The following is a 22976-nucleotide window of genomic DNA, read 5'->3' as shown; positions in this document are numbered from 1 at the left end:
ATCATGTAAGGTTGCTGTTTGGAAAATTACATTTTTAGAAAATGGATTGGGGGGGATCTGGCATCCTATTTCTAATCATTAGCTCTTAATTTCACTAATCCTGTAACTTCCAAAAGCAAGCAGCTTCTCTCTCTTAAACTACAGTATTCTACTAAATTTAGATATTGCTTCCCAAATTAAAAATGGTTAATTTTATAAGCAGCTAAAAAAAAAAACCACCTCAAAATAAAGACAGCATTAAATATTACGTAAGGTTTTCTTTTATTTAAAAGATCATTCACAAAATACCATATCCATAGATTTACTTTCTGTCATATAGTTGAATGTGTTAAGTGTTTGGAATTCCATTCTTACATTTAAAAGTCAACTGGGTTGCCCAGAAGTGTAGGTGAATTTGTTTTGTCCTTAATCTCTTCCACATTGAGGATATAAGAAGGTCATCTGAAAGCATCAGGTTTGGTTACAACCACATAATGCATGTCTTTCTTAAGTTAAGTATTGGTGTTACACAAATGGTTCTTATTCCAGAAGCAAAGATGACAGGTGGAAGGAAAGAAGGGAGAGTTCTGTAAACGGCCGAGACCTTGCAACAAGACAGAGTAGACACCAAGGACGCCAGCTAGGGACTAACTACTATCTAAGCGCGCTGCGCAGGCCGATTCCCCTCAGCCCTCCAGCATGCTGGCGAGGGCCTCTTCTCTCTCCCGCTCTAGCTGCTGGCTGATCCTGAATTTCTCCCAATAAAACGAGTGGGACTCGGGTGCTAATGAATTTAATTTGTCCACATATGGGTGTTCAAGCTCAAAAGCTATTGCCTAGACCCCTAGCCCTGGGTAAATGCTGAACACTGTATGTGGGAACAATGAACTCTGTCCCAAAGATGAGACCTTACAGCCACCTACCATTTATTTTAAGGTTCTTGATAGCTATGCATAGTAAAATTCTCAATTCATCAAGTGAAACAGAGTAAAGTGCCATATTCCAGGCCCATTTTAATTTTCATTATAAAAGTAAAGGGTGGTGGGAAGCACAGTATCTCACTGTTAACTAGGGAACAGATAAATGCAAGGGAGAGATGCAGAATACACAGATAACGGGGATTTGGAAAAAGCAATGTTCACACTATAAAGTGATCCCAGCACAGCTCTACCATCCCCCCACCCCTACCCTTTAGTCCCCCAAAGCACCTGTGCCCAGTAGAAAGGAAACCAGCAGCAGGTAGTTGGATACATTCAGCCAGCCAGAGGAGCCGCTCATATAGCTGGTGAAAGGAGGGAACCAGTTGGACAGTGTTGAAAAAGCAGTAATAAGACATGTGAATACAGTAGTGCATTCAACTGATCCTCCCATGTAAACTCCCTACGAACACTTCACATTACCCTTTAAGTTTCACTGTCAAAATGTGAACCCATTCTGCTCAAATAACCATCTGGGGAGGGGGCCATAGAGACAGGACTACTTATAAATAGGATGGAGGAAATCTGCAAGAATCAACAGACATTTTATCCTTGTTTTGAAAACAAGGTGTTTCCAAATCTGTATGTTGATCAAAGCTGAATAAAAACAATGCTATTCAATTTGTGACTTCTTTTGTGTGTGTGTGTGGTTTCTTTTTTTTAAATTTTTTATTTTGTGTATGTGTATGTGAAAGCCACAGAAATAGAGAACTCAACATGCAGGTCGGAGAAGCACTAAAAAAAAAAAAAATAAAGAAAAATCAAAAGGAAGTGACTGGAATCTGGCCAGTGTGTTTAAAGTAAAATGAGAAAGCGAAGGAGAAAAATGAAACAGCACCTCAATTCAAAAGAGCTCTCCACATGGTGGCTGCCTTTGTCCCTTTAGAGAAACTCATGTGCTGGAAGGAAACAAGGAACAAGAAGGGAAAAGGACAGAAGGAAATGGGGAAAGGAGTGGCAGAGAAAAGAAAGCACGAAACAGGCACTAGATACAGCAAAGCCAAGAATGTACTAAAAACCACTTGTTAACTGCTGACATGCACTCACAAGCTCTGTGTTTCCTTTGTAAGAAAGGAGGACAAAGGTCAGGCGCAGGAATGGTAACTGCAGGACTGCCGGTCCAGGGGGCTAGCCAGGCTTCGGTCTTGCTCTCCCTGCCCCCAAACCCCATTCCCTCCCAACCGCCAGCTCATTCTTGCTCCTTTTGGACAACTTCCTCTCTGGGCCGGGCGCCCCCGAAGATGGCAGAGTTGGGATTGGCTACTTGGTTGAGGGGTGTTGCAACTGTTCGAGGTTTAAGCTGGAGCCGTGGTCTCTGTGCTCTTTCCTCTGGGAGGGGAAAAACAAGGTTTATAAAGGATGGATCCCATTCATTCCCCACCGGGTGAAATGATCTCTACAGCCCAGCGCAATTTCTAAAAATTAACAGCTTTTAAGAACTATTCTATTCCTAGATACACAATAAAGATAAACTTTCTATTTAAGACCAAGGGTGGGTCTACAGTAACTGTGCATGGGTTATAGAAGGCAAATGTCTATGAGGTACAAAATATCACGAAAAGGTACTCTCCGAGCACCTTTAAAGTTGCCGCCATACCTTCTGTTGGTTCTCTGAAATCCATATTGGGCCCTCGGAGAGGAGGGCCGTCTCTGAAACGACTCCCCATCGGGGGGCCTGCTCGCCGTTCACCTGGACGACTCCCTCCCCTGCCTCCTAAGAAGTCGTCCCTGAAGCCTGAAGAGAAAGATGACACTGAATTACTTTAGAAACTACTGTCTCAAAGCTGACTACATATCTTGAGTAAATTGTTTCAGATTAAAAAATTTTAAGTTCTTTAGTTTGTCCACCATCTGAAGTTTTTCCGAAGTATAATGTATTGAAAATGAGTCCAAATGTGAAACTATTTGATAATTTCAATGCAAATAGACTTTTTAAATAAAAAAGAATCTTGGGAGAGAAAAATAAGCTGTTTAAATTCTTAGCCTGCAGGAAAAGTGGAAAACAACATATGAGACTATATTCTAATACGACTTAAAACAATAGGAAAATCCTCAAGGCACATTTTATTCTGTTTTCTATTATAAATCTATAAGGTTATTAAAAAGATAAACCTGAAATTTAGAAGTGAGAATTTAGAATGCAAAAATAACAAGAAAAAATAAAAATACAAAGACAAAACAAAAATACGAAGCCACTTCTGGGTGACACTCCCCATTTTCCTGTTCCTGCTGCGTTTCAGGGTGGATCATTCTAAAAGCAAAGCACTTGTGTGGTAAACAAAGCAGTTATCCCAGTCAGGCCCACTCCCTCAGGGAGGCAATGCTAAGGAGCAGAGCACCTCACACCCAACCTGTACCTCACCTCCTCTACTTGCAAAGGGGTTTCCCTCATTCATTTGTGTTATCTGCTAAAACAATTATCAACGTAAGTAAAATGCATCTCATTTACAAATGTTAAGAGTAAGTTACAATTCTCATCAGTGTGTAGAAGTATTTCTCAATGGACTTTAAGGTTTTACTTAGATTTATATTTAAGTGCAAGTCCTTCAGTTATTGGAATTTAAGCTAATTAACCTTTTAACACTGAAATCAGAGTTAACTTCCAGTAAAAATATAGCTAATGAGATTGTAATTGAACACATATGCTTGCCCCCTTTGTTGAAGCTCCCAAAGGTGACTACTTTTACTCACTATAAGGATGGTGCCATTGCTCAAAGCTTTATAGGAATGTATAATTGAGAAGAATCCTGAGCTTGAGACCTTCTATATTAGAGGCTCAGTGCACAAAATTCGTGCATGGGGGGGGGGCAAGTCCCCTCAGCCCAGCCTGTACTCTCTCCAATCCCAGACCACTGGCTTTTAACTGCTCATCTGCCTGCCTGCCTGGTCACGCCCAACCTGGTTGCCCCCACTGTCCCTCTGCTGGCCTGGTTGCCCCCAACTGCTCCCCGACACCAGCCTTGTCGCCCCTCGCCACCCCCCCACCCCCCGACCTGGTCGCCTTACACTAACCCCCTTCCCCCCAGGCCTGGTCAACCCTAACTGCTGCCCCTGCCAGCCTGGTCACCCCACACAGCCTGCTGACTCAGTCGTTTGGTCATCCCTCATTAAGCCCCCTGCTAGCCCGGTCGCCCCATGCAGCCTGTTCAGTTGTCCATGCGGTTGTTTTGGTTGCGACAGTTGCTTAGGCTTTTATATATTTAGATTCTTGATCCCCATTATTCACAGATTTTGTATTTGCAAATTAAAATACTTGCTAAATTTACCTGTAACCCCCAAATTGATACTTGCAGTGTTTTCACTGACATTCAGACATGCAAACAACAGTGAAAGACTTGAGTCACCTGACAAGTGTTCTCAATTGAGGTGGAACAAGACAATACTCTGCCTTGTTTCAGCTCATACTTGTAAAAAGATTCTTTTCACGACCTATTTAGTGCGAAGTTTTTTTGCTCTTGTGTTTTTTGTTGGTAATTCTTGTTTAAAATGGCCCCCAAATAGTGCTGAAGAGCCGTCTAGTGTCTCTAAGCATAAGAAGGCTCTGATGTATCTCAGGGAGAAAATACACGTTAGATAAGCTTCATTCATGGAGTTACAGTGCTGCTGGCAAGTTCAATATTAATGAATCAACAATATATAGAAAATAAGGTGTCTTTAAATAGAAACACACACAAAGCAAGTTTATGCATACAGCTGCTGACAAACTGCTATGATCAGAGGCTCAAAGAATCCTCCCCTAGAAGATGATCAGTATTTGCTAATTCGGCATTCTCGTTGATTCTATAGAACCTAACTACTGCATATATGGAGAATAACTCTATCTGTAATGATGGTACTTTTCCTGTTCCTTAAGGGTGGCAAGGATTTTGGAAATAGATCAAGTTATTTAAAACCCAGTTCAGAGACTGAGTTGAAAAATACCCATTTTAACAAAGCAAGCAATAAAAACAATTCTAAAAGAGATTTAGACCAAATCAGAGCACTGCTTTGGGGGAAAACATGTTGGGACACACATAAGCCAAATAAAAGATTCTTCAGTCTTTTAACCTGACACTTTCTCCAAACAAATCTAAACTGTAAAGTGTCCCTTTCCATATGAGTATGAAAGTAAAGTTACTTTCCCTTTAATAACGTTAAATGATTTTTTGCTGCCAGTGTTTAGTAAAACATATCAAACTCACACCCACATAGAGTGTGGTAAACACAACTGCTACTTTGTCCAGGTGGATGTGACAAAGTATAGGAGAAAAAACCAATGTACATTATCAGTGACAGTTTCATTGCAGAATATCTTATGATACGAGCCTGGAAAGATAATGAGAAAAGCAAGGCCGACATTAACAAATATTGTGTAATCAATTTGATGAGATTTTCAGGAGGCATACTATGCATGAGAATCTTCTGAGTTTTCTTTACAAAGTTTAGTTTAACACACTAGCTATTTCTGGTGGCGGGATGCTTTAATTTTTACTTGATGCTTCATTTTTTTTTAGCAGCACACAGCATTAAAAAATAACATCATTCTTTTAAAGAACAACATAGATCTGCTTTCATAAATAATATATTTAGGCATTACTCTACCATGTGGCACTTCACCAAAACATGGTAGTTTACACTGAAACTGGTGAGTGGCAAGGTAGTTTCTCTGGCTATGCTCACTGTATGTCTGCTTCAGAGTTAAAGCCCAAGCTAAGTCAATAGCTGAAAGCACCAGTTGGTTAACTTTCCACAGTGCCAGGAATGCACAACTGGCAGGTCAAAGACCACCACTCACTGAGCAACTATTAACTGCTGCACCTGGATTGGCTTTAAGACTTTAGACATTTGTTGCATGTTTCAATCAGAGACTAGCTTATACATAAAATTACAGGTTTACTGGATTATACTGTACTTTTATGAATAAGCTCATTTCTAATTGGCTATAGGATTAAAAAAAATAAATTATTCAACAGATATAGTCACCTGTTTAGCTAAAGCAGTACTAGAAATAAATTTGAAAACTTTTTAAACTCAAAAGACACCTTGCACCAAGTTCCCCATACTTACCCATTACTTTATATTGATTTTTGTTTTGATGGGGGCAGGGGTGCGGGCGGGGGTGTTGATGTTCTCATATATTGGAAGAGTACAGAAATAACATCAAGTTTATAGGAAACAAAACACTTTTCTGTTACAGTTGACATTTTTACTACACATATGACTTAAGAAAAAAAAAAAAGGTAATGAGATGAAGAAATGTTTAAGAGATCTTTCAAGCAGAGGCCTGGCATGCAAACTGGCCTCTTGAGTTGAGGCTAGGAGGCTCCTATTGGCCTGCCTTGGTAAATTAAGAAAAAGAATGGTAGGCCCTGGTCAGGTAGCTCAGTTGGTTCGATCATCATCCCAATACTCCAAGATTGTGGGTTTGATCCCTGGTCAGGGCACATATAAGAATCAACCAATGTCTGAATAAAATAAATTGATGTTTCTCTCTCTCCTCTCACTCTAAAGAAAAAAGAATAGAACGATAAAGTGGATCATGCCCATCATAAGGAATGAGTTCTGCACCCCTCAAGAAAAAGGTCACAAGGACTTTTTTACCATCTTAGAGGCAGCCACCAGGAGTCACAGTTAAAAGGCTTCTGTGAGTTTCTAAAATCTCCAAACTGTATATTCTATTTGTGCGGTACACACAAACAAGAGCCACCAAGTAGTTTCCTTAGGCTAGACCCTGTGAGAATGAACAGCTGGCTAAGGAAAGGTAACAAACAAAACAAGGTGGATCAGACTGCCAGGCCCTACCCCAAATATTTAGGTTCTAATAGAGGCTTATTGCATGCCTGGGTACCTTTTGGAAAAGTTTCATTTGTCAAAGGCATTAAAGAAGTAGTCCGGCCAGGCCGGCTACGCACAAGAAATGTACGACAGCAGCAAGGCCATTGGAAAAGGTTAAGTGGTGATACTTTAAATACTGATACCGGAATTGAAGTCATCCCGGGACTCCCATGCACCTCTAGATTCTCGAGGGCCACCCATTCCTGAGGATACACAAAAAAGATAAAGTTGAGGTTGGATCATTACCTTGCTGCAAACACATGGAAAAATTCACTGGGACGATGTACAACTTGTGATGGGAAGTTCAACAAAATTAAAGAGTTTTTGCTGCCAACAGGAAAACAACCCCAGGCTTGCAGAAGCATCATCTATTCTAAGATTTTATGTTTATAAAAGCTCACAAAAACCTATCAGACCTACAAGACAGTTCTACAGTAACCTTCCAGAGTTGTAACCAGTAAGTTGCATGTTCAGTTTTAGAAGAACCAATCACCTCTGTCATCTGGTCCACCTTTCCTGAATCCAAAGCCACCTTTATCTTGTTTTCTGCCTTCAGCAATGTCCACACGAAGTGACCGATCACCCAACAGCTAATGACAAGAGGAAAACAGCATAAGTATTAGCAAGAAAAAAACTCAACTAACAACACGACAGAGAAAACCTGAACATACTTACTGCACCATCGTATGTCAAAGCTTCCTTAAGGGAATCCACCTCGTCAAATTCTACATAGCAGAATCCTGTAAGAAAGAAAACACTCCATTTCCTCAAGAAATTATGGGTTAACACTATGATGGGGTTGCTATTTTGTACAACTTGTCCACATCAGAACTACCGCTTTTGTTGCATTTAGATGACTGCAGACTAGCAGAGCCTGAAAGAACATTTTTACTTTTCAGTAAAGACAGCTTGCCCACCAGCGTGACTCAGTGGTTGAGCACTGACCTATGAACCAGGATGTCATGGTTCGATTCCCAATCACGGCATATGCCCGGGTTATGGGCTCGATCCCCAATAGAGGGTGTGTAGGAGGCAGCCGATCATGATTCTCTCATCACTGATGTTTCTATAATATCTCTCCCTCCCTCTCTGAAATCAATAAAAATATATTTTAATAAAGAGAACTTGATTGGTATTCCTCCCTCTCAGTTATATTTTTTCAGAAAGTACTAATCAAACAGGCACTAAAATAGCAGCTGTGTTTTTATAAAGCTCTCTTATGTTTTAACCATATTAAAACCTTTCTTGGATCACAGCAGAGTTGTTGGTTCTGACTTGTGAATGACTTTTGATATACTGTACTAGGGTTTTTAAGACAGATTTCAAAGTTGTTGTTTTTTTTAAAAAATATATTTTATCGATTTTTTACAGAGGAAGGGAGAGCGATAGAGAGTTAAAAACATCAATGAGTGCCTCCTGCACACACACTACTGGGAATGTGCCTGCAACCAAGGTACACGACTTTAACTGGAATCAAACCTTTCAGTCCGAAGACCAACGCTCTATCCACTGAGCCAAACAGTTTAGGGCAAAGTCAATATTGATATGCTTTGAAGGAGAGGCTGAAGGTGCCTACTACTACTAGGTAGTTGGTATAAAAACCTCTGAATAAGCTTTTCTTTTTAGGCGCAACACTCTTGTCCATGTTCCTTGCCACCCAGGAACTACATCTGGGTTAAGTACTTTCCCTGCTGTAATATGCTCACACTGTACCCTGCACACCCCCACTCCTGCAGAGTATACTTACCTGTGTGATGATTACACTTTACCTTCAAAGCCCACTAGGCTGCAAGTGCTTTGAAGGCCTGGGTCCAAACTATTCCTGTTCTCCATTTGCTCAGTAAGTACTTACACAAAGAATGTACTGCTTGGCTGGAAAGTGTCCCCTGCCCTCCCACCTTCTTCCCTAAATAGCTTCAATGTTTAGAGAAATTGAGAAAACCACTCCAAAGTTCAAAGAGGCAACCCCAGCCCAGTCACACATCTCACACCCTAGGGCTGCTGAAATGGAAGATGATTTGCTATGAGATAGTCTAAAACCTGCTGCTCTACTGACCCATCCCCAAAGGTTGGCTTCACCTACACATTTTTACCTTAACTCTGAATTCCTAAATGCTTTTTAGCAAGCAAACTAGGTGGGACTTACAGAAGATTAATCAATATATTCGTTTTCACTGTTTAATCACTCGGTAACAAAGTTTCAGGTTCTAAAGTCAAAAGCTTTCAACAAGTTAAAAAAAAAAACACACCGCAAAACACAAAAAAACCCTCACTACGTACAGAACCACTCAAAGGAGCAGCACCTCTGCTTCTTGCACAGCTCCCCACTGTAAGTCACCACAGTGACTCTACTTTTCATGAACATACTTCTGGATAAATAATGTAAACCAAATGCCTTTATACCTTGCACCAGGCACTTAACTACTGGGCATGTTTCCCTTCAGGCAATCTTGAAAGCTAGATGACGATGTCATTTGATTCTTCATTCTTTCTCCTCTGCTCAATTGCCTCTAAGATACTAATCTATAGGCTCTAACTGTATCTGAAATTTGACTCAACCCTCTCCCAAACACATACTCTGAAGTCACAAATGTACAATGATAATAACACTTATTAGTTTATCTTTTGGAATTTATAATAAATAACTGAACTATAGAAAAACTACCAAGAAAAATGCACAAGTTGGCTAATGTGAAATACACCAGAAAAATCCTCATATTTATTTGTTCACTTCTCTCCATTAACTCCTTTAGTGTCAGACAAGACTGCTGTATAGGTCAGGCAAAGAAATAGGTTTACTTGAAGATACGACACATATTTCTACAAACTAGATGATGTATTATAAAACATTTCCCCCCAGGTAGAACTGAAGGCCTATGAGTCAAAGTGCTATGTTTATTGCAGCTACTTGGACCAAGCAAACATTTAGAACACTTTCATAATTAGAGCCCTGTGGTTCACTAAAACATTCTGGTTTAGACACCACCACCACCCCCTCCCCCCCCCCCCCCACACCTTACAATAATGTAAAGTAAGAATTTCCCCAAACTCACCTTTGAATTTGTCCGTGTCTTTGTCTCTGACTAGTCGTACGCTCCTTATGCTGAGATCTTTAAAGATAGCATCTATGTCGCCCTGAACCGTATTAAAAGGTAGATTTCCTACATATGCTGTGTAGGGGGGCTCTGTGGGCAGCTCCTTCTGGGTGCGGGAACCATGGCCACCAGCAGTGCCGCGAGACCTAGGAGGGGAAACAAACAGCATTCAAGTCTGTCCGTATATTCCTGTCCCAGATCAGGAAAAATAAAAATGCCATCCAGTCAGCTACACATTCCACTAAAATGTATAATTACATCACCTGGAAATTATAAGAGTATTCCAAATACTATTTATCAAAAAGGTGGCTGTTTCATAGTGACAGAAATATCCCCAGAATCATAGAATCCTCTCCCCATGCTTTACGTCACTGGGTCCTCAAATGTGTGGAGCATATTACTTAGCCATTTAAACCCCAATGTTATGTTCTCAGTTATAACCAGAGTGGTTTACTTGTCCTTGGTTCAGAGCTAAGAAGTGGCAAAGACTGGACCTTGATTGTGCCTCATCACTGACAATTTGCAGAGGTATCAGTTTAAATCTCAGCTCTACTACTTACTAACCATATGATCTAAGCTCACCTTCTCTAAGCATTTATTTATTTGTGAAGTTGGGTTAATACTAATAAAGACCTTGAGTTATTGGGGGGGGGGGGGGGGGAGGACAACAAAAAACAAATGTAAGGTGCTTAAAATTAAAACCCTGCCTAACACACAGTATATATGTATAGAGTAACAAGTACCATTATCACCACTACCTACAACCTGAGGTTAATAATGATTTATAGATAATATAAAAGTAAGTGGGGTCATTATAGATTTGTCCAAACCCACAGAATGTACAACACTGAAAGTGAACCCTAATGTAACTGGACTTTGAGTGATAATGACATGATGAATGTAGATAATGACGTTATGAATGTAGAAGTTCATTGATTGTAATAAACGTACTACTATTCTGCAAACGGGAGGCTGTGTATGTGCAAGGGCAGGGTTTATATAGGAACTGTGTAATTTCTGTTCAATTTTGCCATGAACCCAAAATTGCTCTTAAAAGTAATCTATTAAAATGAAGAATGAATGAACGAACAGAAAGGGGAACTATTTAAAATAAATGAGTTTCAACAACCCAACATCTGCTCAAAGTCATCCTTTTTGCAGGGGAAATATGAATGTCAGCCTGGAATGCAACCTCATTTCCATATATTGCTAGAAGTATCATGGGAGAAATTTCACATCTTCCCTTGAAATAAACTCCAGCTAAATATTTGGTAATAAATATAATTCTTTAAAAAACTTTTATTTATTGATTTTAGAGAGGGGAGGGAGGAAGGAAGGAAGGTAAGAAGGGAGGGAGGCAGGGACAGAAATATAGTTGTTCTGTATTCTGTCCTAAGAACACCAGAAAAAAATAGGTTTATTAAGTGAATTGCATCCCACTCTCCCCTCTCCAAGGGTTAGCAAATGTTACTTATTTTGCATTTTTAACACTGCTGATAGTGTGCAAAACAACTGCTATTATCTCAATACCATAAAACCTAAATTACTTTCAATAAGATACTCTATAGAACTGGATAACGAACACATAAGATACAGTATAAACATACAGAAAATGTCAAAATAGAGTATGAAAAATAAACACTTCAAATTCATTTATGCAACATTTATTAAATATCCAATGGAAACAGTCCCTCGCCTTCAATCAGCTCACAACTGAGCAGCACCTATAAACCACAAATAACGATATGTTTGTGTATATGTTCTCTTATCATTGATAGATTCTGTGACTTTAAGCAAGATAACATATAACAAAGTACCAGCCTACATATAGTTCAGTTGGTTAGAGCATCATCCCCATATACCAAGGTTGTCAATTTGATCTGTCAGGACACATACAAGAAACATCCAATGAATACATTAATAAATGGAACAACAAATTAGTGACTCTCTCTCTCTCTCTCTCTCTCTCAAATAATTAAAAGTTAAAAATATATGTAATAAAACAATTTTGGCATAGACTAATTAATATAAACAAAGAGTTTAAGTTCCTAGAGCATCACAATGTTATTAAGATACCTGGGTTGAGTGAAATGATATAATTTGAGGACCTGCTGTATATGTTAAAAAAAATAAAGAAGTTACAATCATTTTTATTTAAGGTGAAGGGGAGCATATAGAGATGATAAATTCCATCTGTATGTTTAATAAATAAGGAAAATGGAGGGAGGGAGGCTTGCTGAAAGGGCATATTAAATATTTATATGAGAATTTATGGAGTGTGTTCCATGTAGAACTGAAAAGATAGGGTCAGATGACCTCAGATTGAATAGGAAGCCAGAAGAGCTTTGGTAAGAGCTGCTGCCTCAATGAATGGTAATAAGATAATGGGGACACTAATAAGAATGTAGTAGGATAAGAAGCCAGTTTTGGGAAGACAGAAGAACCCCATTTCAGGGAAGCAGTATTTTAACTAAACTAACCAAAATTCAACAACTTGCTCATTTCACCCTAGCCTCACAAAACCATCAGTGGCTAAATACTTTAGACTAAGTATGTGAAACTCAAAGGCTAACACAGACCAAATAAATGAGGCATGTGGCCCATGGGATGAGAGTTTGACATCCTTGCATTAAGACCAGTGATTTTCCACCAATGTGCAGCAAGAGGCACAATGGTGCACTTCAAGAATTTTTAAAACATGCAATACTTGACTAGTCAGGGGCACTGACCTCTTTCCCCTTAGATTGTCCAATACAAAATAACAACAGCCAACGCAACAATAGCTGTCCAATATGAATAAATCAAAATCATAACTATTTTTTTTGGTTAGATTGGCAAAAAATATATTTTTCTGGTGTGCTGCAGGATTTCAGAAATTAGTTTATATATGCCATGAAATGTACAGGGTGAAAATCACTGCTCTAGACACTTTCTTAAGAATTATTGAAGCAGCCGAGACCGGTTTGGTTTCGAGCCTGGCACCCCGGCTAGAAGCCGCCCCGGAACACCAAATTGGCCAATGAGGGGAGAGGTGGGGCACCGAGACGGCCTAGGTCGCCAAATGGGCCCACTGCAGCCACTGAGTGGGCCTGGCCAAGCTAGCCTGGAGCATTTGACTTCATAGGAGATCTGGTGGAGCCTGCGATGATTTGCAGGGAGAGCACTCCGAGACCGGTTTGGCTCAGTGGATAGAGAGTCGGCCTGCGGACTAAAAGGTCCCGGGTTCAATTCCTGTCAAGGGCATGTGCCTTGGTTGCGGGCACATCCCCGGTAGGGGGTGTGCAAGAGGCAGCTGATCGATGATTCTCTCTCATCGACGTTTCTAGATCTCTATCTCTCTCCCTTCCTCTCTGTAAAAAATCAATAAAAAATATATATTTAAAAAAAATAATTCTCTATCACCGATGTTCTTATCTCTCCCTTTCTCTGAAATCAATAAAAACATATTAAAAGAAACAAAAAAGCTAGCCCAACAGCACTAACTCAGTAAAAAACACACTATTCTCTATTCCATTTCATCTTGCCAGGGCCCACTAAAGTAATCTAATCATCTACCAATAGGACACAACAAGCAGTTTATAAGCCTTGTTTTAGATGAATAGTCAACATAAGGGGAACTTCTGGTTTACAGAGTCTTTTAGGGAATTTTCTTACTAGGAAAAAGGTATATATCATAACATTCTAAGTTTTGGATTCCCACACATTAATGAAAGCAAATAATCAAGTTATTAATATAATAACTGTATGTGGGTGAAAGGTTACTCAATTCAAAAGTCCCAGATTTTCCAGAGGAAATAAAATCATAATTTTCAGATCTATTCATTGGTCCTAAGAGAATACTGCCACAAAAAAGCTCCAGAGTAAACTATATCTACGGATTAGTTCTGAACTTTATAGGTTGAGTTCTTTTTCTAAATTAGAATGCTTATTATTTGACATGATATCCTACAAACCAGCTCCAATTAATTTTAAATAAAGTTTCACATTTCCATTCAATGTTGGATTTTATATAATCCACAATTTAAAACCACACAATTTACTTTAAAATCTAGAGTTCATTTTTTACTTTAAAAAATATTTTTCAAATTGATTTCTGAGAGGACAGGAGAGGGAAAGAGAGAAACATCAATAATGAGAAACAATGATCAGTTGCCTCCTGCGTGCCCCATACTGGGGATTGAGCCTGCAATCCAGGCACGTGCCCGGACTGGGAATTGAACTGTGACCTCCTGGTTCATAGGTCGATGTGAAATCACTAAACAACTCCGGCTGGGCTTTGTACTGTAGCATATTTTTTAAAGTTTTTATCTTTGAAACTCATACTAAAATATTTCCAGATGAAATGACACTAAGATTTGCTTTAAAATAATCCAGAAATTTGTAGAAGAGGAAAACATGGAGGTACAGATGAAATAAGAGTGGTCAATTTTTTTTTAAAAAAAGTGGATAACAGCCCTAGCCTGGATCAGTGGATAGAGCACTGACCTATGGACTGAAGGGTCCTAGGTTCGATTCCAGTCAAGGGCACATACCTCAGCTGCAGACTTGACCCCCGGCCCTGGTGGGGGTGCAGTCCAGAGGCAACCAATTGATGTGTCTTTCTCACATGGATGTTTCTCTCTCCACATCTCTCCGCCTCCTTTCCACTCTCTAAATAAATAAATAAATAAATAAATAATCAATGGAAAAATACTCAGGTGAGGAATAACAAACAAAAGTGGGTAATAGATATATGAGTGGGTCATTATACTAGACTGCTTTGTGTTTTAAGTTTTTCTATAATCAAATATTTTTGCAGATTTCAACAAGCCATGTATATGAATAACCTTTTAGACAATTGGGAAAAAATGAACATGGACTAGGTAACAAAAAAACTGCTAGTTAAAAAAACCCAAACTCTTCTCAATTAGACACACAGCCCTAGCTGGTTTGGCTCCGTGGATAGAGCACGGCCTGCGGACTGAAGAGTCCAGGGTTCGATTCTGGTCAAGGGCACACACCCGGGTTACAGGCTCGATCCTCAGTGTGGGGCATGCAGGAGGCAACGGATCAATGCTTCTCTCTCATGGTTGATGTTTCTATCTCTCTCTCCCTCTCCTTTCCTCTCTATTATAATAATAATAATAATAATAATAATAATAATAAGACACATAGTTAAGCATTTCAAATATTTTAAGATTGAATGATAGGATGGCTGGAGTTCGTCTTAAAATATTCTATCCTCTCCCTACAATGGAGAAGATAGATGAAACAGGAATAGCAAAAAATGTTTATGAAATTAACTCTGAGAAATGGAGAGTAGCTTAGCTTAATGGGTAGTTTTTGTTTGAGATGATGCACAAGTTCTGGAAATAGAATGGTAATGGTTACACACCATTGTGATTACTGAATTGCAACCCCTGTAAACATTAGTGACACTGAATTGTACACTTAAATGGTAAATTTTATGTTATATATGTAAAGCCACAAATACACAAAAAAGAAACTGGGTAAGGGCAGCATAAGGGTCTCCACTTATGGTTATGTATGAAAATGTTCAGATTAATGTTTAAGTGTTAGGTAAAATGAACAACTGGTAAGTTCCAGCCCAATATAGACCACATTAAAGTTCTTCCATTACCGATTACCTCAAGTAGCAATTCTTCATATATTTTCAAACTCTAAAGAACACTAAAATTTACTTCCTTTGATTCCAGCTCTGTCCTCCAGAGTCACACCTTTCTTCTATTTAACAGTGCCTTAGGTTTACTAACTATGGTATTCATGTTAAATTTTCCTTTTTATCAGAGACCTAAACTGATCTTATAATTGGCCTTAGCACAAATCAAGAAGGTGGCACTAAAATGAATTATTACTCATGCTTCACTTGTAGTACTTGAGGAGGGGGTGAGGTGGGAAGCCAGCTTCAGTAAAAAATGTCTTTGATAAAGCAGTAAAAATTATTAATTATATTAAAGTATGACCCACTTTTTAATATCTCATTACGAGATGGGGACAAAGCACTTCTGCCACTTACAGAAGGACAACGGTTATCTCCAGGAAAAGCACTCATGTAAGTGAGTTACAAGCTGTACTAGCTATTTGTTTCATGAAACATCATTTTTACCCGAAAGAATTGACCAACTGGTTATGCAGACGGGAATTTGGCAGACATTTTTTTGAAAATGAAGTGAGTCTGTCACTTCAAGGAGAACAACCGTACCTATTGCCAATGATAAAATGAAGGCTTTCAAGCAAAAAAATAGAACTTTAGAAAACTATACTCACCAACATAAGCTTGGCAGACTCTCAATACCTGAAATTTTCAGGTGAAAATTGATAGTGATAGCAATAAGCATGATTTTTGATACAGTATAAAGAAATGTGTCAACATATGGAAGATCTGCATAATTCAGTCTACTGGCATTGCTTAAATGACCCTTGTGTATAATTTCATTCAAAATATAAGACATATTCTCTCTGGCTGGTGTGGCTCAGTCGGTTGAACCTCATCCCATGCACTGACGGTCTCAGGTTCAATTCCTGGTTGGTATGTGTATGGGAAGCAAACCAATAGCTATTTCTCCTCCCTTCTTTCTCTAAAAATCAATAAATAAATATATATTTCTTAAAAAATAAATATATATTTCTTAATGTTAACGGTATGAAAAGCCAATTGACCAAGTTTCAGATTATATATTGCAACTAACCTTTATGAAAACTGACACTTGTTGAGTTTTGGTATAGCAGCAAATAAGAATAACCACAATTACCTAAAAAGGCTATTAAAATACACCCTTTTCCAACTTATCTGTGTAAGGCTGGAAAATATATACCTTTGTTCAGATACCTATGTCAACCAAAACCTAACTCAGAAGCAGGTATGAGAAATCAACTATCTTCTATTAAGCCAGTTCAAAAGGCTCCAAAAATGAACTGATTAATTACAGAAGAATGTGTGTAGAATGAGGGAGACCAGTCTCTATGTACCCTAGACAATGCTTACTGGAGGTGCTGTATTTTCAATGAACTATCAACATATTGGAGTACATCCAAAGGACCCCAACAAGAAGCATTTAGGAACCATGACATGGGGAAAACTTCAAAGAATCTCGGACATTCAATTTTAAAATTAATGAAAAGGTCAAGAGGCAGCGCAGGCTCTCTGGCCCAACCCTTCCTTCCTTTTCTTAGGGTAAGATGGGAACTGATCTTGGACTGACAAGCCCCCCAAAACATTCTGCTTTGGATGTTCTAATTTGGATTTCATAATTCAAGTCTTCCCAGAATACTCAGGTTAGTTTCAAACAGAAATATAAATGCGAAAAATATACTAAAAAAGTTTTTAGAAATCTCAGAGGCATTTATATTAAATATTTCAAACATAAATTCTGTAACAAACCAACAATTTCAAAGAACAAATTACTTTGTACTCACTTATAATACCCATTGTACCCTAGAGAAACAGATTTCTTGCTTGGATTTAGATATATAGCCAGTTGAGTAAAAACTCACTCTAGTTAACTCAATAGAACTTTTCCCACTCTACTAATCTCAAGGGAAATATTTTAAGAATTAAAAAAAAAAATTTACAAACCAATACTACCAATTATTAAGCATTTTTATGAACTAGATATTGTGTCACACATTTACTACCCCAACAGCCCATCAGAGGACTTTCTACCTTACAAGTGGAGAAAATGAGGCTCAGAGAGGTAAGGGAACTTTTTCCAGGTCACACAGCTACATGGCTGAGCTTACACTCAAGCTCTGGTCTGCCTAATTAAGAATCTAGGGCTTTTGCCCTAGCTGGTTTGGCTCAGTGGATAGAGCATCTGCCTGTGGACTGGGGGGGAGGGGGTTCCAGGTTCGATTCTGGTCATGGGCACATGCTCTGGTTTCCGGCTCTATCCCCAATTGGGGGAGGGGGGGTGCAGATAGAAACATTCTCATTAATGTTTCTCTCTCTCCCTTCCTCTTTGAAATCAATAAAAATATATTAAAAGTAAATAAATAAAAAGAATCTAGGGCTTTTGCCTGAACTGTCTCCCAGATACTTCTTGGTAAAACCAAGCATTGTGGTAACACGCTTCACAAGACTGGGGAGTGGGGAGAAGGATGACAACAAACCAAAACAACTTGTCATTTGATATGTAAACAGAATTTTCCCCTTATTGATTTTTTTTTTTAGAGAGACTGGAAGAGAGGAAGGGGGATGGTGATGAAGAGAGAACCCTTGACTGGGAATTGGACTCGAGACCCTTTGGTGCACCGGCCGACACTCCAACCACTCAGTAACACAGTAGTAAACAGAATTTTAAAGTCAGCTTTTCAATACCTTTACAGATCCTGGTATCAGTGGAAATAGCTACTATTTATTTTTTAAATATATTTTATTGATTTTTACAGAGAGGAAGAGAGAGGGACAGAGAGTTAGAAACATCGATGAGAGAGAATCATCGAACAGCTGCCCTTGACCAGAATCGAACCTTTCAGTCCACAGGCCGACACTCTATCCACTGAGCCAAACTGGTTTTGGCAATAGCTACTATTTTTATATACTGTTTTCTTTTCAGTTTTAAGTTAAAATATGCTTAGAAATTTAGAGATGCCAAGCTAAGCCTTACAAGACTCCAAGTTTAGAATTCTAACCCCCTTACCTGGAACCTGATAAAGAATACTTAAGAGTTTGGTAGTTCAATCAATTTTTAAAAAATATATTTTATTGATTTTTGTACAGAGAGGAAGGGAGAGAGATAATCAGAAACATCAATGAGAGAGAGTCATCGATCAGCTGCCTCTTGCACACCCCCCACTGGGGATATGCCCGCAACCAAGGTACATGACCTTGACCGGAATCGAACCCAGGGCCCTTCAGTCCCCAAGCCGATGCTATATCCATTGAGCCAAACCGGTCCCGGCAGTTCAATCAATTTTTAGCAGATACAATTTCATTAACCCCCATTCTTGCTAATTCCAACCCACGTTTCAGGATTGGTGGTTTTAGATTAAACACTCTGAAGGCTTTTATTGCAGTCAGAAATGTAAAATCAGTATTGCTCTCCACTTTATTGGCAATGGCAAATGAAAAACTGGTGCCTCAATGCTAATTTAGCAAACTAAAAAAAAAGAAAGAAAAAAAAAGATTCACACGCACACACACACACAAAAAAACAAACCCCAAAATATACTCAAGATTTGGCACAACCAACTCTTTGATAATTTGGGGGGGAATTTTTTTTTTTCATTCTCACCTGAGGATATTTTAACACTGATGAGAGAGAGAGAGAGAGAGAGAGAGAGAGGGAGAGGGAGAGAGAGAGAGAGAGAGAGAGAGAGAGAATTTGATTGGGTCAGGAAGGGAATTGAACCTGCCACCTTTTGGTCCCAGGGCAAATTCTCTAATATCTGTGCAAACTGGCCAGGGTGATAATTTGGAATGTTTTGACCTGCTTTTTGAACAACAATGTGGCCTCTGGTTCTCTTCTTGGCTGCTGAGGAAATGCCTTTATAGGCTGGGAAAATGAAGCAGTTGTTCAATATTGCTTCCAACAACTGCACTGGTTATTACATATGACTATAAACTTATGGGAGCCGAAAATGGTTAAGCTCAGTGGATAGAGCATCGGCCTGCGGACTGAAAAGTCCCAGGTTCAATTCCAGTCAAGGGCATGTGCCTTGGTTGCGGGCACATCCCCAGTAGGGGGTGTGCAAGAGGCAGCTGATGGATGTTTCTCTCTCATCGATGTTTCTAACTCTCTATCCCTCTCTCTTCCTCTCTGTAAAAAATCAAAAAAATATATTTTTAAAAAAGTAAACTTATGGAAAAGGTGTAATTATAAAAGCCAAATTTTTAGATTGTGACTAAATTTCAAACTTCTATTTTTTTCACCTGTGACCCAAATGGTTTAGAGTTTTGGGCATCTCGTCTAGCTAAGGTGTTTTAGACTAGAGCAGTGGTCACCAACCTTTCCGATGTCACGGACCACCAATTGGCGCCTCTGCTTCAAAGGTTTCCTTAATCCAATGGTTGCCAACCTTTCGAACCTCACGGACCACCAGTTGGCAACTGCTGGACTAGAGGGAAGGGGCCTTACCAAAAGTACCAAGCAGCCGAGACCGGTTTGGCTCAGTGGATAGGGCGTCGGCCTGCGGACTGAAAAGTCCCAGGTTCGATTCCGGTCAAGGGCATGTACCTTGGTTGCGGGCACATCCTCAGTAGGGGGTGTGCAGGAGGCAGCTGATCGATGATTCTCTCTCATCTCATCGATGTTTTTAACTCTCTATCCCTCTCTCTTCCTCTCTGTAAAAAAAATAATAAAATATATTTTTAAAAAATACCAAGCAAAGCAATATAAGACTGGTTTCCATCGATGGGATTATTTTCTATAATGCTTGAGCAATGTATTTTAACATAAGCAACAGTACCAAGACATTTATTGGTGTGAACACACTTCAAATAACAATTGAATTTATCAAAGAATATCTGGTCAACTATCGTACCATCTTGCTAAATTTTAGAAATCCCAATAACAGATAAAATTAAATCAGTATTGATGAAATTAAAATAACATTTCTGGAAAAGGAAAGCTTTGGTACAGAACACAATACTACAAGTCTGGTCCTCTGAAATTTTTGGACTCACTCCAGACATTATCTGAATGAACACATAATTCACCAATAGGTTAAGAATATGAGCAATATTTCTTATGTACTTTTACATGAATATTAAGTCAAATGGAAAACTTCAAGGTCATATGTAGAAGGTGCTTAACAGTAAAGGGACTTTTTATTAGGAAGCTTAGGTGATGTAGAATGCCAGCTAATGTTCTCTCATACCAGTTTTTGGAGAACATCTGGGCAAATGGCTAACATTTTCATTTGTCTTTTGATATTTGAAATAGCATATTAAGAGAATTTGCCGAAACCGGTTTGGCTCAGTGGTAGAGCGTCGGTCTGCAGACTGAAAGGTCCCAGGTTCGATTCCGGTCAGGGGCAAGTACGTTGGTTGCGGGCACTTCCCCGGTAGGGGGTGTGCAAGAGGCAGCTGGTCAATGTTTCTCTCTCATCGACGTTTCTAACTATCTCTCTCCCTTCCTCTCTGTAAAAAAATCAATAAAGTATATTAAAAAAAAGAGAGAGAATTTTACCTTTTTAAAAAAATCCTCACCAGAGGATATTTCCTCCACTGATTCTTTTAAAGACAGTGGGAAGGAGTTGGGTGGAAGGGGGAGGGGGGGGGGGAGAGAAACATGAATATGAGGCATTTGAACCTGCAATCCAGGTTCACGCCCTTGACAGGGAATCTCACCAGAGACCCTTTGGTGCACTAGCCAACACTCTGACCACTGAGCAACACCGGCCAGGGGAAGAGAATTTTACTTTTGATTATTGTGCATTATTCAAGTCACCCCAACTGTCAAAAGTGACAGCCACTAAAAGTCTAACTCAAACACCTCAACTCACTAGAAGAGATGGCAAATTTGTGAAAAGGTAGAATTAAAAAAAAAAAAAAAAAAAAAGTCCCTGAGGTTCAGTATGATAGGATTTACTTTTCATTGGTCCTCAACCAATGAAAACTCCTTGGATCTGCCTCATATTGAACTACTTATTCTGTTTAAGAGTAGTTTCCCTGGGTACTTCTAAATGAAAGTTAAAAAACAAACAAACAAAAAATCCCCAAAACCTAGTTATTAAATTTCAAGTACAAATCTGATGTCTAGAAACCTACCCCAAAGGCAACAATTTCACATGTCATCCAACATCTATTTCTTTTTTATTAGCAAATAAAATATCCTTTGAAAATTAACAGGTGGCTCCACTTCCATGTTATAGTGTAATGAGTGATACTGGGTACTCTCCCAAACGCAAACTAGCCTGTTCTGAGGCATTCCCAAAACCAAGGCATTAAAAAGATCATTCTTCTCCAAATAAAGATATCCTCTGGGGATTGAAACCCAGGAGACTGGACACCTCAGCAGGCACTATTGTGGTGTTATCCTGGGAAAGTAACCTTCCTGCGGAAGCGCACAAAGGCTGTGTGTCCTTGACAAACAGCAAGATGTTTATAAGCCTACCTTCTAAATGCTGCAGGGGGCAACTTGTCTTAATGATTTTTTTTTCTTTTAAAACGGGGCGCCTCAAATTATATATAGTGTATGGATGGCCAGAATCAAGAATGAGGCTATAAACGCGATTCCTTCTCTAGGTCAGAACGAGAAACTAGGGAGAAATAAAAATTTCTGCCAGCAAGCACGTAGCAACTGTCCATAATGGGGGGGGGGGGGGGGGAAGCTCTGATGTGTGTGTTTGTTTTGGTTGGTCTCCCCGCTCCCGCCGTGAACCGGGCCATTCCCTGGCTCCCGCAGCCACGGAAGGGGAAGGGGATCGCTCCTCTCTCGGCCTCCCGACCTTACCCAGTTGGCAAGCCTCTGGGCGAAGGGGGTCAGGGCGCCGGAGGCACAGGCCAACAACAGGGGGGCCGAGGCGGGGGCCGGAACCCGAGCGGGGCAGGCGGCGGCCCCGATCCCGCGCTGCAGCAGAGCCCCGTGCCGGCCCTGCCGGCCTGGGGGATGGGGCTGGAAGCCGGAGCTCGTCTTCCCGGGCGCTCAGGGCCGCTAGGGTCCGGCCTGGCGGCCGAGGAAGGGGGAAGGACAACACGTCGTCGCCGGCAGAGCGAGGGATCCGCCCTGCGAGCAAGACCCCGGGAGCCTAACCGCCCCCTCCCCGTGCGCGCCATTTCCAGGCCCCAAGTCCTCTTCCAGGCGCCTCTCCCAGGCCTCCGCCGGCCTGGCCCGGACCCTGCCTCCCGCCGCCCCGGAGGCCCCGACTCCGCCCGCCCCCCGCGCCCGGCTGGGGTGCGCGCACGGCCGCCTCACCCTCTGCCGCCGCCGAAGCTGCTGTAGGCCCGATCGTCGTAGGTATCGAAGTCCGCCATTTGCCGTCTCCGCTCCGAAAGGAACCAGGGTGAACGAGGAAGGACCCCGCAATATAACTCCCCCCGCCCTGCCGCCGGGGCTGTCCGCAGCGCCGCCTGATCGCAAATCGCATGCACGCACGCACATGCGCGCGCACGTACGCCGCGCCGCGCCCGGCCTGGCGCGCTCTGCGGCCCACGTGGTGCGGCGGTGTG

The 22976-nt window shown here is 40.5% G+C and overlaps 1 protein-coding gene across 1 annotated transcript; it reads right to left on the bottom strand.

Moving 5' to 3' along the window:
• Positions 1-242: 242 nt before the first annotated feature.
• EIF4H (eukaryotic translation initiation factor 4H) lies at positions 243-22927 on the bottom strand. Its single transcript, XM_084881632.1, has 7 exons — positions 22723-22927; positions 9824-10011; positions 7446-7510; positions 7264-7360; positions 6914-6973; positions 2554-2691; positions 243-2285 (listed from the first exon to the last, which is right to left on the bottom strand). The coding sequence occupies exons 1-7, from the start codon at positions 22779-22781 to the stop codon at positions 2146-2148; spliced, it is 747 nt and encodes a 248-aa protein (XP_084737758.1). The 5' UTR covers positions 22782-22927; the 3' UTR covers positions 243-2145.
• Between the last annotated feature and the right edge of the window lie 49 nt (positions 22928-22976).

The sequence above is a fragment of the Pipistrellus hanaki genome, assembly GCF_964339955.1.
Source record: "Pipistrellus hanaki genome assembly, chromosome: 4".
NCBI classification, from domain to species: Eukaryota; Metazoa; Chordata; class Mammalia; order Chiroptera; family Vespertilionidae; genus Pipistrellus; species Pipistrellus hanaki.
The sequence above is the reverse complement of the archived record's forward strand: the minus strand, read 5'-3'. Positions and strand labels throughout refer to the sequence as shown.

What these genes read in the sequence shown, in the direction of transcription:
- EIF4H (XM_084881632.1), bottom strand. Translation starts at nt 22,781, where the DNA reads ATGGCGGACTTCGATACCTACGACGATCGGGCCTACAGCAGCTTCGGC. An exon ending in AGACACGGACAAATTCAAAG is followed by an intron (nt 7,511 to 9,823) that starts GTGAGTTTGGGG and finishes TCTTTCTTACAG; the next exon opens with GATTCTGCTATGTAGAATTT. An exon ending in CTTTGACATACGATGGTGCA is followed by an intron (nt 7,361 to 7,445) that starts GTAAGTATGTTC and finishes TCTTGTCATTAG; the next exon opens with CTGTTGGGTGATCGGTCACT.